This window comes from Nomascus leucogenys, chromosome 15 (assembly GCF_006542625.1).
Source record: "Nomascus leucogenys isolate Asia chromosome 15, Asia_NLE_v1, whole genome shotgun sequence".
Lineage (NCBI taxonomy): Eukaryota > Metazoa > Chordata > Mammalia > Primates > Hylobatidae > Nomascus > Nomascus leucogenys.
In genome coordinates this window covers 79,272,504-79,290,960 of record NC_044395.1, presented here as the reverse complement: position 1 = coordinate 79,290,960, position 18,457 = coordinate 79,272,504, and the positions used below count along the sequence as shown (strand labels likewise).

The window sequence follows — 18,457 nt, the reverse complement described above, 5'->3', positions numbered from 1 at the left end:
AAAAAAAAAAAATTGTGGATAATCAACGATGTTCCATCATTGCTCTTCCCCATTAGACCTCACAATATGTATTTTCTTTTTTCTTTTCTTTTTTTTTTCTGAGACAGAGTCTCGCTCTGTCGCCCAGGCTGGAGTGCAGTGGTCTGATCTCAGCTCACTGCAAGCTCCGCCTCTCAGGTTCACGCCATTCTCCTGCCTCAGCCTCCCGAGTAGCTGGGACTACAGGCGCCTGCCAACACGCCCGGCTAATTTTTTTTATTTTTAGTAGAGATGGGGTTTCACCGCATTAGCCAGGATGGTCTTGATCTCCTGACCTTGTGATCCACCCGCCTCGGCCTCCCAAAGTACTGAGATTACAGGCATGAGCCACCGCGCCTGGCACAAAATGTATTTTTAAAATGTTCTATTGTGAAATATTTCATATACAATAACATATAAGAAATATACATTCAATTTATAAAACATTAAACAACTCTGTTAAAACCACACAAAAGACCAAGCACGGTGGCTCACACCTGTAATCCCAGCTACTGGGGAGGCTGAAGCACGAGAATCACTTGAACCTGGGAGGTGGAGATTGCAGTGAGCTGAGATCGTGCCACTGCACTCCAGCCTGGGTAACAGGGCAAGACCTAGTCTCTAAAATGTAATAATTTTTTAATGAAAAAAATTAAAAATATTAAACAACTCTGCCAAAACCACACAATAAACACCTAGTTCACATTTGTCCTCTGGAGGCTGAGGTGGGAGGACTGCTTGAACCCAGGAATTCAAGAGTTTGAGGTTGTGGTGAGCTATGATCACAACCCTGAACTCCAGCCTGGGCAACACAGCAAGACCCTTTATAAAAACAAACAAAAAAATCCCCAAATTTATAGAACATTGTCAACACCTTGGAAGCCCCTGCATGCCTCTAATAGATTATATCTATCAACCACTCTTGTGACTGGCAAAAAATCACATTACTTTTAAAAAAGCTTTACTACCTATGCATGTTTAAATTACAAATTAATTTTTTTTTAATTTTTGTTTTGTTTTGTTTTGAGATGGCTCTATCACCCAGGCTGGAGTTCAGTGGCACGATCTCAGCTGACTGCAACTTCCGCCTCCCAGGTTCAAGCGATTCTCCTGCCTCAGCCTCCTGAGTAGCTGGGACTACAGGCACGTGCCACCACACCCAGCTAATTTTTGTATCTTTAGTAGAGACAGGGTTTCGCCATGGTGGCCAGGCTGGTCTGGAACTCCTGACCTCAAGTGATCCGCCCACCTCGGCCTCCCAAAGTGCTAGGATTACAGGCCTGAGCTACCACGCCCAGCATTACATAGTAAATTTTATGTTTTTGAATCATAAAGCATGTATTCTCTTAAGTAAATATTATGTATCTGATATTTATCCATGTTAATGTGTGTTTCTGTAGTTCCTTCACTTTCACTGCTGTGCAATATTACACTGCATAATTTTACAACTTAGTACTGGGATTCATTGACTTGTTTACAGTTTGGGGCTACTACAATACGTTCTTGTACATGTATCCTAGTGCACATGTGCAAAAGTTTTCTTGGGAATATACTTAGAAGTGTAATTTCCAGGTTGTGGGATATATTCATGTTCAACTTCACCAGGTAATGACAAACTTGTGGGTTTTTTGTTTTTTTTTTTTTTTTTGAGACAGAGTTTCATTCCATGGCCCAGGCTGGAGTGCAGTGGCGTGATCTAGGCTCACTGCAACCTCCACCTCCTGGGTTCAAGCGATTCTCCTGCCTCAGACTCCTGAGTAGCTGGGATTACAGGCGCGCACCACCATGCCCGGCTAATTTTTGTATTTTTAGTACAGACGGGGTTTCACCATGTTGGTCAGGCTAGTCTCAAACTCCTGACCTCGTGATCCGCCCACCTCGGCCTCCCAAAGTGCTGGGATTACAGGCCACCGCGCCCGGCCAAACTTGTTTTTTTAACTGGCTTTACTACACTCCTATATGCTGTGTGTGAGAGCACTTATTGTTCCACATCCTCACAAACGGTATCACACTTCTACCAATCTAGTGGGTGTGTAATGGTATATTGATATGGTTTTTATTTTCCTGTGCTTGGTTATTGAGTTTTTTCCCTATATTTATAAGCCGCTTGAGTGTCTTCTTTTGTAAATTATTGAAGGCTTTTCTCATTTTTCTATTGAGCTGTGCATATTTTTCTTATGTATTATATTAATACAAGTATTTTTATTCTGAACACTATTCCTTTGTTAGATGTTAACACTGCAAATATCTTCTCTCAGTTTATGGCTTGTCTCTTCGCTCTTTTATATTTATTTTTGTGAACACTCTTAACTTTGTATTTTTTATTGATTATGCTTTTTGTGTCTTTGTGTTTAAATCAGTCCCTACCTTCATGTCACAGGATATTCTACGTTATCTTCTAAAGAGAAACTTTGAAGTTTTGCTTTTCACATTTTAGTCTTTAACCAACCTGGATTTGATTTTTGTGTGTGGTATCAGGTAGGGTGTGTGTGTGGTATCAATTTATTTTTTCCATAATGATAACTACTGCCATAAGAACAATTCTAAAGGTCTATAAATTTCCTATTCATCTAGAAAATTATCAGTGTTATATAACAATCTTTTTATATTGTCTCCTAATTAAGTCTCTGCACATAATTAGTGCTTTATAATAAGTCTTGAATTAGCTTGGAATGTCCAATAATAACAAAACCTGCGGGGTTTTGACTAGGATTGCATATAATCAATATGGGAAGAATGGATAGCTTACAATATTGAGACTTCTATGAACAAGGACTATCACTTCATTTATTTATTTCACTCTCGAGTAGCTGGGACTACAGGTGTGTGCCACCACGCCCGGCTAATTTATTTTTAGCAGAGACAGGGTTTCACCACGTTGGCCAAGCTGGTTTCGAACTCCTGACCTCAAGGGATCCACTTGACTTGGCCTCGCAAAGTGCTGGGATTACAGGCATAAGCTACTGCGCCCAGCCTCCCCTCATTTATTTAGATAATATATTCTTTGAGTTTTTGTTGTTTTTTTTCGGTTTTGGTGTTTTTGAGACATGTCACCCAGGCTGGAGTGCAATGGCGCAACCTCAGCTCACTGTGACTTCTACCTCCCAGGCTCAAGCCATCCTTCCACCTCAGCCTCTCGAATAGCTGGGACTCAGGCACCCAACAACACACCCAGCTAATTTTTGTATTTTTGGTAAAGACAGGGTTTCACCACGTTTCCTAGGCTGGTCTTAAACTCCTCCACTCAAGCGATACTCCCGCCTCAGCTTCCCAAAGTGCTAGGATTACAGGCTCCACACCCAGCCTGACATTTAACATCTTCTAATGAGGTGGTATGTTTTCTGCACAAAAGCTCTTATCCGAGGTATTTCCTATTTTTATGATATTGTAAATAATAGCTTTAGATTTATTTTGCCTGGTTTTGGCATGCAGAAATATAATGGATTTTTTTTTTTTTTGAGATAGAGTCTTGCTCTGTTGCCCAGGCTGGAGTGCACTGCCACAATCTCGGCTCACTGCAAATTCCACCTCCAGGTTCAAGTGATTCTCCTACCTCAGCATACCAAGTAGCTGGGATTACAGGTGTGCACCATTACGCCTGGCTAATTTTTTTTTTTTTTTTTTTGAGACGGAGTCTCGCTCTGTCGCCCAGGCTGGAGTGCAGTGGCGCAATCTCGGCTCACTGCAAGCTCCGCCTCCCGGGTTCACGCCATTCTCCTGCCTCAGCCTCTCCGAGTAGCTAGGACTACAGGCGCCCACCACCACGCCTGGCTAATTTTTTGTATTTTTAGTAGAGACGGGGTTTCACCGTGGTCTCGATCTCCTGACCTCGTGATCCGCCCGCCTTGGCCTCCCAAAGTGCTGGAATTACAAGTGTGAGCCACCACGCCCGGTCACGCCTGGCTAATTTTTGTATTTTTAGTAGAGATGGGGGTCTAACCATGTTGCCCAGGCTGGTCTCGAACTCCTGGCCTTAAGTGATCCACCACCTTAGCCTCCCAGAGTGCTGGGATTACAGGCGTGGGCCATCGTGCCCAGCCTCAATTTCTGATTACTAACTTTATCTGTCATCCTTGCTAAACTTTTAGTTTTATATGCTGTCCTCTTCTTATATTTCTATCTTCTTTTTAATTCATTCTATCTTCTTTTTAATTCATTAATTCTTCCTCTTTACTAATTTTTTTGTTTTTTTGGATCAGAGTCTTGCTCCATCGCTCAGGCTGGAGTATAGTGGCAGCAATCTTGGCTCACTGCAACAGGTTGAAGTGATTCTCCTGCCTCAGCCTCCTGAGTAGCTGGGACTACAGGCGTGCACCACCACATGCAGCTAATTTTTGTAGTTTTAGTAGAGACAGGGTTTCACCATGTTGGCCAGGCTAGTTTTGAACTCCTGACCTCAAATGATTTGCCTGCGTTGGCCTCCCAAAGTGCTGAGATTACAGGCATGAGCCACTATGCCCAGACCCCTTTAAGAATTTAAAGGTTTCTGTTCTTTTGTTAGCTGTCACAGAAGTTAGACCATGTCATCTGTAATCCCAGCTGAGTGAGGCAGGAGGATCCTTTGGGCCCAGGAGTTTGAGACCAGCCTGGGCAAAATAGCGAGATCCCATCTCTTTGTGTTTTTTGTTTGTTTTGAGATGGAGTTTCGCTCTTGTCACCTAGGCTGGAGTGTAATGGCACGATCTCGGCTCACTGCCACCTCCGCCTCCCAGGTTAAAGCGATTCTCCTGCCTCAGGTTCCTGAGTAGCTGGGATTATAGGTATGCATCACCACGCCCAACTAATTTTTGTTATTTTTAGTAGAGATGGGGTTTCACCAGGTTGGCCATGCTGGTCTCAAACTCCTGACCTCAAGTGATCTGCCTGTCTAGCCTCCCAAAGTTCTAGGATTACTGGCGTGAGCCACCACATCCGACCTACACCTCGCCTCTTTAAGAATTATTTAAAAATTTGAGGCCAGGCATGGTGGCTCACTCCTGTAATCCCAGCACTTTGGGAAGCCGAGGCGGGCAGATCACCTGAGGTCAGGAGTTAGAGACCAGCCTGGCCAACATGGTGAAACCCCATCTCTTCTAAAAATACAAAAAATTAGCCGGCTCAGCGGTGCGTGCCTGTAATTTCAGCTACTCAAGAGGCTGAGGCAGGAGAATCACTTGAACCTGGGAGGCGGAGGGTGCAGTGAGCTGAGATCACACCACTGCACTCCAGCCTGGGTGACAGTGTGAGACTTTGTCTCAAAATAAAATAAAATATAAAAATTTGAAAAAGAAAAAAAAGAAATTACAACATGCATTTTTAACTTATCAAAGTTCAAAGTTAATCACCACACTTCCTGCTTCCTTAATGACACAGGAAACTTAGAACACTACTTCATTCATAACTATCACACCTCGCCCGTGTATTTATATGCTATATTCAAAAATTTTTTAATCCCCCAAGGTTACAGTTTTATACAATTGATGTTTATTTAGATTTGCCTTCATATTTACCATTTTCTCTGCCCTTCATTTTTTGTCTTGCATCACAGATCTTGTATGTAAGATCACTTTTCTTTTGCCTGAGATATATACTTTTGTATTTCCTTATGGAAGGTCTGACAGTAATTGTCTCAGCCTATTTCTGAAAACACCTTCATTCACTCTTTTTTTTTTTTTTTTTTTTTTTTTTTTTTTTAAGAGACAGGATTTCACTATGCTGCCCAGGCTGGTCTCAAAGTGATCCTTCTGCCTCAGCCTGCTACCAGGCCCAGCTTTGTCCTTGTTCTTGAAAGATGTTTTTGCTGGGTAGATTCCAGATTGACACTTACTCCTCCCTCAGCACATTGAAAATATCATTCCATTGTCTTCTGGTTTCACTGCTGCTATTGTCACCCTCTCCCTTTTCTGTAGGTAATTTATCTTCTGACAATTTTTAAGAACTTCTTTTTGCCTTTAGTGTTCTCTAATTTCATAAGAATATGTCCAGGTAGGGATATTGTATTTATTCTTCTTGAAATTATTTGCTTCTTAAATCTGTGGGTTGATATTTTTCAGTGGTCTTCAAAAATGCTCAATCATAATCTCTTCAAATGTGATGATTCTATCCTCCATAACTCTTAACCTGTTATATTTTCTACTTCTTGTTTTCTGGGTAATTGCCTTAGCTTTGCCACTTCTCTCTTCAAATGTGTCTAATCTATCATTATATCCATAGAGGTTGTTGTTGTTGTTGTTTTAAGATGGAGTCTCGCTTTGTCGCCCAGGCTGGAGTGTGGAGTGGTGCCATCTCAGTTCATTGCAACCTCTGCCTCCTGGTTCAAGTGATTCTCTTGCCTCAGCCTCCTAAGTAGCTGGGACTACAGGCATGCATCACCACACCCAGCTAATTTTTGTATTTTTAGTAGAGACAGGTTTTCACCATGTTGGCCAAGCTGATCCCCAACTCCTGACCTCAACCAATCCACCTGCCTCAGCTTCCCAAAGTGCTGGGATTATAGGACTGAGCCACTATGCCTGGCTCCACTGAGTTTTTCACATTTATATTTTGTTACTTTTTAAATGTTTTTATAGTCTCCTGTCTCATGCTGATATTTTCAAGTCTGTCCTTTATTTTTTAAGTAGAATAATCATATTAATTTTATAATTTGTGTTTGATAATTTATAGTAGCATGTTTCTGTTATGCTGGTTCTTGCTCATGCCTTTTCTTGCAGATTTAATTATTTCTATTGTGAGATGTTCATTTTCTCTGGAAGTTTATTTGTGGAAGTTCTTTGAGGCCTGAAATAAAGTAAGTTTCCTCCAGCTACCATCTGACTGCTTAAGGTTTTCTCGAACTCAAATAAGAGCCAGCTTGTGGTTCCAAATCCTTAGCAGGTATATTCCCCCACTAAAGTGTCTAAGACATTCAATTTTACTTGTAGTCCCCAAAGGCAGGCAGAGAATAATTATTTGTAGATCATCATTACATTAATGGTAGAGTTCTGGCAATGGTAAACTACTGTTGGCAGGCAAGCGATATCTGGTCTACCACCTGTGTTTGGTAAATAGAGTCTCACTGGAGCCACACCCACTTGCTTATGTATTATTGTCTGTGGCTTCCTTTTGCACCGTAAGAGCAAAGTTGAGTAGGTATAATAGGAACTACATAGCTGGAAAAGCCTAAAATATCTACTATCTGACTCTTTCCCGAAAAAGTTTAGTAACCCCTGGCTTAGTCCACTAGGGTACCAGCTTTGTGGGGTGATCTCCCCAAATCCCCAAGCTCTGTCTCTGGTCTCCTAAATTTTATGAGTCAGTGAACACCAAAATTGACGTCCACCATGTTTGGCAAATGCTATCGGGGTAAAAAGAGCAATCAGAGCTGCAGTGCTCTGCTTAACTCTCTGGTTTCCTCACTTCATTCAGTACCTGTTGTGAAAACGCCTTACTTTTTTGTTAAGAGCATATTCTTTCTCAAGGATTGATTTTTTTTATTTCATATTTTATGCAGGAGTTTTCTCATTTACAGCAAAAGATTAATCCAGGTATTTATCCTGCCATATTATTAGAAATTGAAGGTTGAATATGTTTTCAAGTATTTTAAAATATGGCCAGGTGTGGTGGCTCACACCTGTAATCCCGGCACTTTGGGAGGCCAAGGCAGGTGGATCGCTTGAAGTCAGGCATTTGAGACCAGCCTGGCCAACATGGTGAAACCTCATCTCTACTAAAAACACAATTAGCTGGGCATGGTGGTATGCACCTGTAATCCCAGCTACTTGGGAGGCTGAGGCAGGAGAATCTCTTGAACCTGGGAGGTGGAGGTTGCAGTGAGCAGAGATCACACCACTGCACTCCAGCCTGGGTGATAGAGCAAGACTCCATCTCAAAAAATAAAATAAAATAAAATAGTAATACTCTTTTAATTTGACTCCATTTAACCAATCCACCAAATTAACTGATACAAAACATACTGATACCCCAGGCATACTAAACACTCTCAACTAGTAAACTACTATCTAGTATGTCTATGTACTTCTGCTCATTAGTTGCTACATGTCAAGAATTAGTCATATTTGTACTCAAATATATTTATGTATTTATTATTATTATATATACTTAAAGATAATATAAGTCACTAAATACCAGTGTGAAAGAAATGTTTGGTAAAGGTAAACACCACATTCAACATTGAGATTTGAGGGACAGGAAGATATAAATATACAGAATGTATCAACTGACTTGGTAATGTTTTATTTCTTTTGCTGAGTGGTAGATGCACTGATGTTTGTTATATTATTATATATATTTTAGCAATAGGATCTTCCTTTGTGCCCAGGCTGGAGTGCAGTGGTACAATCATAGCTCACTGCGACCTTGAACTCAACCAATCCTCCTGCATCAGCCTCGCAAAGCTAGGGCTACAGGCACAATGGAGACAGGGTCTCACTATGTTGCCTCTGGCTGATTTCAAACTCCTGGCCTCAAGTGACCCTCCTACATTAGCCTCCCAATGTTACATTATTTTTAATCTATTTTTCTCTATCAAGTATTCCATAATTAATATTAAAAATAATTGTTTCTATGAAAAGTAAGTTAATCCCTGGGAAGATATTAAAAGCAAATTGTTTAAAAATTGTCCTTCTAGGTTTGAGAAAGGGATAAAAATGGGCTGGGCGTGGTGGCTCACACCTGCAACTGCTTGAGCCTAGGAGTTTGAGACCAGCCTGAGCAACAGAGTGACACCCCATCTCTACTAATAATAATTTTTTAAAAATTAGCTGGGTGTGGTGCTGTGCACCTATAGTCCTAGCTACACAGAAGGGTGAGGTGGGAGGATCACCTGAGCCTGGGAATTCGAGGCTGCAGTGAACCATTATTATGCCACTGCACTCCAGCCTGGTGAAACTGTCTCCAAAAATAAAATAAATAAAGTCATAAAATTAAGTAAGGTTTTATAACCAGACTGCCTGATGAACACTTTTAAATTTCTTGTAGCACTTTAATGCAATCTAAATGATCATTATTGACATGCTTTCAGAAAGACACCGCCTGTTGTCCCAGGTACTTGCCAGGCTGAGGCAGGAGGACCATTTCAGCCCAGGAGTTTGAGATTGTAGTGTGCTAAGACCATGCCTATAAATTGCCACTCCAGGCCGGGTGCAGTGGCTCACGCCTGTAATCCCAGCACTTTGGGAGGCCAAGGCAGGTGGGTCACCTGAGGTCAGGAGTTCAAGACCAGCCTGGCTGACATGGTGAAACCCTGTGTCTGCTAAAAACACAAAAATTAGCCAGGCATGGTGGCACACACCTATAGTCCCAGCTACTTGGGAGGCTGAGGCAGGAGAATCGTTTGAACCTCGGAGGTGGAGGTTGTGGTGAGCTGAGGTTGCACTACCACACTCCAGCCTGGGCAACAGATCAAGACTCTTTCTCAAAAATAAATAAATAAATAAATAGCCACTCCAATCTGGGCAACATGGAGAGGAGAGGAAAGGAAAGGATGGAGGGCTGGGGAGGGGAGGGGAGGTGAGTGGAGGGGAGAGGATTAGACGGGGAAAGGGGAAGAGGAGGAAAGGAGGAATGAAATGAAGGGAGAAGGGAAAGGGGGAAGGAAAGGGAAAGGGAAAAGGAAGGGAAGGGAAAGATGGAAGGGAAGGGGGAAGGGATGGGAAGGCACTGCAAAACTCTAATCAGCTGAGCCGTACTCAAAGGCCTTGCCCTACAATCAGAAAATCAGCAAATGAACTTGTATCTACATGTGTATGTTTTAGGTCAATATAAAATGTTTATCATGGCTCTTTCTAAGAAGCATGTTTAAATTAGGTAACTACCTTCAACCTCAATCATGTTGGATAAGAGGGCTTCTAGTAGAAAGTATATCTGTTGAATCACATTACCAAACAGTGCACCATATACTTTAGTGTATGATAAAATAATTATGTTTCCTAATTATCTGAGGCTTCTTAGTTGGTCAACAGATGATGCTAATGCCAATGAGGCCAAGTTCTAAATTTCTTATGTTCTATGACCTCATGCTATGCCTTGAAACCTGGTTCACTATAAACATAGAAAGAAAACCAAAGAATATGGATAAATGTATTAATAATATTAAAAAACTCTTCAAGATTGTACATTCTTGGGAAAATATATAAGACAGAATGACAAGCTTAAAAGCATTTATACATCAGTTATGTAAAGAAAACAAAAGCTTAGAAAACCTAAAGTCATTAATAGAAGAGATTCAATTTTTCTTTATACTTTTTTTCTGTTTTCCAAATATGCTCCAATTATATTGAAATGTTCTTTTTTAAAAAATCAACTTTTTAAATTATATGGCCCGGCTGGGCATGGCAGCTCACACCTGTAATTCCAGCACTTTCAAAGGCCGAGGCAGGTGGATCACCTGAAGTCAGGAGTTCGAGACCAGCCTGGCCAACATATAGTGAAACCCCATCTCTACTAAAAATACAAAAATCAGCCGGGTGTGATGGCGCATGCCTGTAATCCCAGCTACTCGGGAGACTGAGGCAAGAAAATTGCTTGAACCCGGGTGGTACAGGTTGCAGTGAGCTGAGATCGTGCCACTGCACTCCAGCCTGGGCAACAGAGCGAGACTCTGTCTCAAAATAAATAAATAAATAAAAATAAACTATATGGCCCAATCACCTGAGGTCAGGAGTTTGAGACCAGCCTGGCCAACATGGCGAAACCACGTCTCTACTAAAAATACAAAAATTAGCCAGGCGTGGTGGCGCATGCCTGTAATCCCAGCTACACAGGAGACCGAGGCAGGAGAATCACTTGAAGCTGGGAGATGGAGGTTGCAGTGAGCCAAGATGACGCCACTGCACTCTAATCTGGGTGACAGAGTGAGACTCTCAAAAAACAAAAAAAATAATTAACTAAATTAAATTATATGGCCCAATGGCATGGTGCTATTTTTAATTTTATATTTATTGACATCAGATTGGTAAAATTTATTTTATAAAACTAAAATTAACCTTTTCCAGAAGTAATCTTTGAAGTACTAAAGAAAAGACTGCCATGCTGAAGATCCATCATTTCTCCCTTCAGTTTGTCCGATGCAACATCAACGAGGGCAAGTTCATCAACCAAATCCTAAAATATATGAAAGTTCTGAATAAAATGTTCCTGCTTAAGTTTTAGGAGAATAAGAAGAATTTTCATGTGGCTACTTGATAATTAAAGGAATCTCATATTTTAATAGGGAAAAATGATATAAAAATAGTTTTTCAATGAGCCTGGGTGACCGAAAGTCAAGGTAAGTAAACATTAAGATGTAGCAAAAATTATTGTTTGACTTCATATAATTGTTAGAACCTTTTAGAGCTGGGTGTTTTTTGTTTTTGTTTTTGTTTTTTTGCCATTCAGATAACAATTTGAAACCAAGGAAAACAAAATGATTTCAAAGGCTTTTATTATATTTAGCCTTTATTTTTGTGTTTTTTGTTTTGTTTTGTTTTGTTTGAGATGAAGTCTCACTCTGTCGCCCAGGCTGGAGTGCAGTGGCACAATCTTGGGCACTGCAACCTCCGTCTCCCAGGTTCAAGTGATTTTCGTACTTCAGCCTCCTGAGTAGCTGGGATTACAGGCGCCTGCCACCATGTCCAGCTAATTTTTGTATTTTTAGTAGAGACGGGGTTTCACCATATTGGTCAGGCTGGTCTCAAACTCCTAACCTCAAGTGATCTGCCCACCTCAGCCTCGCAAAGTCCTGGGATTACAGGCCTGAGCCACCACACCTGGCAAGGATTTTATTATATTTAACCTTAAGCCTAATTTCTGAGTTGGCTAAAGCCGCTTTTAGTATGCGTCATTATGGCCCAAACAGGAAGGTAACCACCTCTGATGAACACTTATTGTTTTCATTTGTCTAGTGTCCCTTTTTCTGGTAATAGAATTTCTCTTTTCCATGGGAACCCATTCCATGTGTTTCAGTGCAGTACAATTACCGTTGGTCTTCCAAGCTTGGGGTAGATGGGCATAAAACCCAGACCTAGCCAATTGTTCCATCCTTTCCTTCTGGTCACAGAAATCAGTTCATAAGTGGACATATGGCCCAGGTATAAGAAACAAGCATGTCTATGAAGTTTGAAAATGGAAGATGGAAGATTACATCTCACTTTTCTTTGGAATCATAAGCTCTAAGAATAACATGCAAATCTAAGAACACTAGTAAGGACTGTAGAGTTGGAGAAAAAACAAGAATCTAAGAACAAACTGTACAGCCATCTTTACCACCACATAGAAAGACTCTACGAATTAAGCCAACAGAGAAAATCTCAACCAAATATGCAAAGATTATGTCTTGATATGTCTGAACTTCAGAATCCGGTAGTACCTGAAGCTAGTTTTGCCCTATTTCCAGTTACATGAACAATATATCATCTTTTTCTGCTTACCCTAATTTAAATTGGGTTTTTGTCACATGCGACAGAGTACGGAACTATATAGAAGGAGTGTATTCATTCAGATTTCAGTGGCCAGATTCCAAAGGCAAACAGTAAGGGAAAGAGGTAAAAGTCCCTACTTACAGCTAGGCATGGTGGCTCATGCCTGTAATCCCAGCACTTTGGGAGGCTGAGGCAGGCGGATCACGAGGTCAAGAAATCAAGGCCATCCTGGCCAACATGATGAAACCCCGTCTCTACTGAAAATATAAAAATTAGCTGGGCATGGTGGCACATGCCTGTAGTCCCAGCTACTCAGGAGGCTGAGGCAGGAGAATCGCTTGAACCTGGGAGACGGAGGTTGGCGGGAGCCGAGATCGTGCCGCCGCACTCCAGCCTGGCAACAGAGCAAGACTCCTTCTCAAAAAAAAAAAAAAAAAAAAAAAAGGGAACAATAAACACTGGGGACTCCAAAAGCAGACAGGGAGGAGGGCACAAAGGTTAAAAACAATACCTACTGGCAGCCAGGTGTGGTGGCTCATGCCTGTAATCCCAGTACTTTGGGAGGCCAAGGCAGGCGGATCACTTGAGGTCAGGAGTTCGAAACCAGCCTGGCCAACATGGAGAAACCGCATCTCTACTAAAAATATAAAAAATTAGCCAGGCCTGGTGGTGCCATAATACCTGTGGCCCCCAGCTATTCAAGAGGCCCGAGGCAGGAGAATCGCTTGAGCCTGGGAGGTGGAGGGTTGCAGTGGGCCAAAATCGCGCCACTGCACTCCAACCTGGGTAACAGACAAATCCTGTCTCAAAAAAAGAAAAAGAAAAGTCAGAAAAAGAAAGGAAAAGAAAGAAGAAGTTAAAAAAAAAAAAGGAAAAGAAAAGAAAGAGAGAAAGGAAGGAAGGAAGGAAGGGAGGGAGGGAGGGAGGAAAGGTCAAAGGATACATAATCGCTTTCAAGGGATTAACCCCGCAACCCTGAATACATCGACATATACAAGCCTCTGAGGTGCTCACTTGATTTTCAGCCACAGGATGGGCTTCTCACTCACCTTCAGTAAGATGCTAATAGCACAAGCCATGCCTACGGCACCAGTTCCAACAATAGTAATTTTACACTGGGAATTTTTATCATCCTCAATTAGCTTCTCAATTAGCTGCTCCTTGACAGTTGACATTTGGAGAACCTGATAGGGATAATGCAATTTCATTGGATTAACCACACTGAACATCTAAGAAACTACCTCTTCAGTTTGCAGAATGTTGGAGCCGGGGATGGGGGGAAGCCAAAGAAAGAATTTCCTGGTCAAAGGGTGCGGGGAGGGTAAAGCAAGGCCCAGTCTACCAGGCAATGGGAGGGCTGGGGCACCAGCGGGCTTTTGGATTTCTCCCTGCCCCCAGCCACCACTTTCACCCCAGCACCACACGCTCACAAATGCTTTGCTTGGCGCAATCAGTACAGATGACCCAAAAGGGCAAAGCACCACCTTTGAAGGAAGGCACAGAAGTGACACCAGAAAAATACACCAACGACACCTGAGGCGCGAAGCCCGGCGACGGTTGCCTTCTGCGCGACTCCAGACACGCACGCTCCCCCGCTCGGCTCTTCTGCGTCAGCACGCAAGCTCCGCCCCCCGCCGGGCCAGGCGCCGGCATGGGGCGTCTTTTCTGCCCTGGAGCGCTGTGTGGGTGGCGGCGGTCCAGATCACCGAAATGTTAATGCGAAGAATTCTAGACTGGCCCAAAGAGTGTGCAAGACGGGGATATCCATGCATTATTTGCAGGATTTTAAAAAATTATTAACTTCTGAAACTTCAGGACTGAGTGCTGAAACAAAGTTAGAATTTCTCTTGAGAGAACAGAGGGTAGTAATGAAACGCAAAGATGCGAAGGATGCTTTCAATTTACAGCAAGAAATTGTTAATATTTATAACTCATGGCCGGACGCGGTGGCTCACACCTGTAATCCCAGCACTTTGGGAGGCCGAGGCAGGTGGATCACCTGAGGTCAGGAGTTTGAGACCAGCCCGGCCAACGTGGCGAAACCCCGTCTCTACTAAAAATATAAAATTAGTCGGGCATGATGGTGCATGCCTGTAGTCCCAGCTACTTGGGAGGCTGAGGCAGGAGAATCGCTTGAACCCAGGAGGCGGAGGTTGCAGTGAGCCAAGATCGCACCACTGTGCTCCAGACTGGGCAACGAGAGAGAAACTCCATCTCAAAAAAATATATACATATATATATATATATATATATATTTTTTTTTGTGTGTGTGAGAGAGATATATATATCTCACAGAAGGGGACACAACCTACTCCATCTTTTGTCGAGTATTTGCATTTGAACCTTTTTCAAAATCCAAAATATAATTTATTTTTCTTTTTTTTTTTTTTTTTTTTTTTTTTTTTTTTTTTTTTTTTTTTTTTTTATTTTTCTTATAATAGCCTGTAGTGTTGTTATTGTTGTTGTTTTTGAGATACAGTCTCACTCTGTCGCCCAAGCTGGAGTGCAGTGGCGCGATCTCAGTTCACTGCAACCTCCACCGCCTGGGTTCAAGCAATTCTCCTGCCTCAGCCTCCCAAGTAGCTGGGACTACAGGCGTGCGCCACCACGCCCGGCTAATTTTTGTATTTTTAGTAGAGATGGGGTTTCACCATGTTGGCCAGGATGGTCTCCAACTCTTGACCTCGTGATCCGCCCTCCCAAAGTGTTGGGATTACAGGCGTGAGCCACCGCGCCCAGCCGCAGGGCAAATTTTTTTGTATTTTTTTGTATTTCACCATGCTGGCCAGGTTGGTCTCGAACTCTTGACCTCAAGTGATCTGCCCACCTCGGCCTCCCAAAGTGCTGGGATTACAGGCGTGAACCACCACGCCCAGTCAGTATTTGTTTTTAATATGGTTCAGATTATGCAATAACCCTGCTTTAAACTCTTCCGTGGCTTTCCATTACACGTAGAGTAACCCACTTTTACCACAACCTAGATCTTCAAGATTTGGCCTCCTACCCCCACTTCCGATATCATTTCAGGACACTCAATACACTCCCTTCCAACTAGGCTTTGGACAGCTTTTTTGGATCAGGACTTTTTGCTGTTCTTTAAACCAAGAAAACTCTTTCCCTGGCCCTTCTCAAGGTTAATTCCTCATTTTCAGCTTTGCACATACATGCTCTGGCTTTCCTTGACAAATGTCAACTACCATCATTTCCTGTATCTCTCTCTCTTACGGCACTTTTCTCAACCAACAATTAGCCTGAAGCTAGAGGCCCCCTATAGCAGACAGGAACAGCAACTACTTGGTCCTATACCTCCACAGCAACCTCGTTTATCCCCGGGCTGAGAGGGAGATTGCTGGCCTGGATGGACTGGAAATTTAAGCTCTACACCTGCCTCAGGCCCCTGGCGGCCACGGAAGGTATCAGCTTGGTAGTGGCCAAACATGCTAGATGACTAGAACTGGCTCTTCATCCATGCCTGCCCAAATACTCCAAACTTACTTAACAGTTTGCTTATTTGATTGCAGTAACTTTAGGAGAACCAAAATTTGTCTTTATTTATTCTTGTACATTGCAACATTTACCAAAGTATAGTAGGTACTCACTAAAGAATTTTGGGGCCAGATATGGTGGCTCACACCTGCAATCCCAGCACTTTGGGAGGCCGAGGCTTCAGCCCAGGAGTTCAAGACCAGCCTGGCAACATAGGGAGACCCCCATCTCTACCCCAAAAACTAAAAATAAAATAATTTTTTTTTTTTTTTTTTTGAGACGGAGTCTCACAGTCTCGCCCAGGCTGGAGTGCAGTGGTCCGACCTCGGCTCACTGCAAGCACCACCTCCCGGGTTCATGCCATTCTCCTGCCTCAGCCTCCTGAGTAGCTGGGACTACAGGCGCCCGCCACCACGCCCTGCTAATTTTTTGTATTTTTAGTAGAGATGGAGTTTCACCATGTTAGCCAGGATGTTCTCAATCTCCTGACCTTGTGATCCGCCCACCTCAGCCTCCCAAAGTGCTGGGATTACAGGCGTGAGCCACCGTGCCTAGCCAAAATAAAAAAATTTTTGAAGAATTTTTAAAGAACATAGCTTTGAAGTACTGAGTTTTATTTTGGCAACATGGGCTTTAGTGGGGAAAAAAAAGGAAGTAGAACCATGTTCTGAGCATCACATTTGCTTCTACACTAACTGGCAACTTCTGTGAGATGGGGATAAGGCCTGCTTAATTTAGTTTCCAAGGTTACTATGAAAAAAAATCAAGGTTCTTTGCAGAGTTGGCCTGTTCCTTGCCTGGGGCAGGAAGGTACATACTGAACCTGGAACATTTATTTTGCCCATAAGTAAGGAAGCTTTACAAGATTGTATTTGAAAATTCATGAAAGATTAATAGAATCATTATTTCACTTAAGTATTATTTTTCAGTCATGTTGGTATTGACTAATTTACTGTATCAAATAATATAAAATTAATGTAAATTTAAAAATTTTAAAGACTGAGGGTGACTCAAAGTTTACAAAAGGCTACAGGATTAAGTACAGGCTTTTTGTGCTAATTAAAATATTCTTTTTTTTTTTTTTGAAACAGGGTCTCACTCTGTCACCCAGGCAGTGGTGGGATCTTGCCTCCCGGGTTCAAGGGATCCTCCCACCTGAGCCTCCCATGCAGCTAGGACTTCAGGCACCCGCCACCACGCCTGGCTAATTTCTTTTTTGTAGAGACAGGCTTTTGCCATGCTGCCCAGACTGGTCTCGAACTCCTGGGCTCAAGCAATCTACCCACCTTGGCCTCCTAAAGTGCTGGGAATTACAAGCCACCGCACCCAGCCTACATTCTAAGATTAGATACTGGTGATGGTTGCCAACTATGTGAATACGCTAAAAATCCACAGAACGATACGCTTTATAGCTGTGTCCAACTCTTTGAATGTGAGGACTCTTTAGGTGGCGGCGGGTATCCAGATTATGAACTTTTTTGCAGCTCATCAGCTATCATTAGTGTTAATTTCTTTAATTTTTATTGAGACAGAGTCTTGCTGTGTTGCCCAGGCTCGAGTGCAGTGGTGCCATCTTGGCTCACTGCAATCTCTGCCTCCTGGGTTCAAGCGATCCTCTCACCTCAGCCTCTTGTGCCTCAGCTTCCCAAGTAGCTGGGATTACAAGCACAGGCCACCATGCCTGGCAAATTTTTTGATTTTAGTACAGATGGGGTTTCACCATGTTGGCCATGCTGATCTTGAACTCCTGATCCACCCGCCTCAGCCTCCCCAAGTGCTGGGATTATAGGTGTGAGCCACCACACCTGGCACGTGTTAGTGTATTTAATGTGTGGCCCAAGACAATTCTCTTCTTCCAATGTGGCTCAGGGAAAGCAAAAGGTTGGACAACCAGGCTTTAAGATAATTCCTTCCCTTAAGTAGCTCTCAGGAAAGAATCTTTGGGAAAAGATCCTGGAGTTGGGAATGACAATAATGTTGTTCAGTTAACCTTTACAAGTATGGTTTTCAGGCCTGGATAAGGGTCACAGTTGTATTTTCAGAAAAATGTACAGAAAACTTGAGTAGACATCCACCAAGGTTACTTGTTTTTTTTTTAACAGATGGGGTTTTGCTGTGTTGGCCAGGCTGGTCCCTAATTCCTGGCCTCAAGTGATCAGCCCACCTGGGCTTCCCAAAGTGCTGGGATTATAGGCATGAGCCACGGCACCTGGCCTTAAAATTGTTTTTAATTGTTACCGGCTTCCAGATGGCAAAAGATCTCAAAAATCTGTGTTCCCTATAGTGACACACTATCATTGGCTATATTCAGTTGGCAAATAAATTTTACATTTACATATAGAATGTTACTTTCCAATTATGATTAGCATTATTATCAAATATATAATACTTTGGGACTTATAATGGAAGTGGTACCAATACAACTCAGTTGACTATTACATCCTCTGCTATTAGTCAATAATATCCCTTTTAGAAAAAATCGTTGCAGGGTTGCCCAAGAATAGCCTGTTTCCAAATTAATATAATAACTAGCAGCTTTATGACTTTATATATATCTTAATATAATGAATTAACCAAAG

At 42.4% G+C, this 18,457-nt stretch overlaps 1 protein-coding gene across 6 annotated transcripts in view; it reads right to left on the bottom strand.

Moving 5' to 3' along the window:
- Positions 1-13,973, bottom strand: part of LDHC (lactate dehydrogenase C) — a 41,427-nt gene extending 27,454 nt beyond the window's left edge. For 3 of the 6 annotated variants that reach the window (XM_030829643.1, XM_030829645.1, XM_030829646.1), the window contains exons 1-2: positions 13,442-13,692; positions 10,980-11,097 (exon numbers count right to left, since the gene is read on the bottom strand). In XM_030829643.1, coding sequence (XP_030685503.1) covers positions 10,980-11,097; positions 13,442-13,621 — 298 coding nt within the window. In that variant the 5' untranslated portion in view covers positions 13,622-13,692. Of the gene's footprint in view, positions 1-10,979; positions 11,098-13,441; positions 13,693-13,822 lie in introns of those variants that run through there. The other 3 variants (XM_003254298.3, XM_030829644.1, XM_030829647.1) reach the window with 3 other exon arrangements.
- Between the last annotated feature and the right edge of the window lie 4,484 nt (positions 13,974-18,457).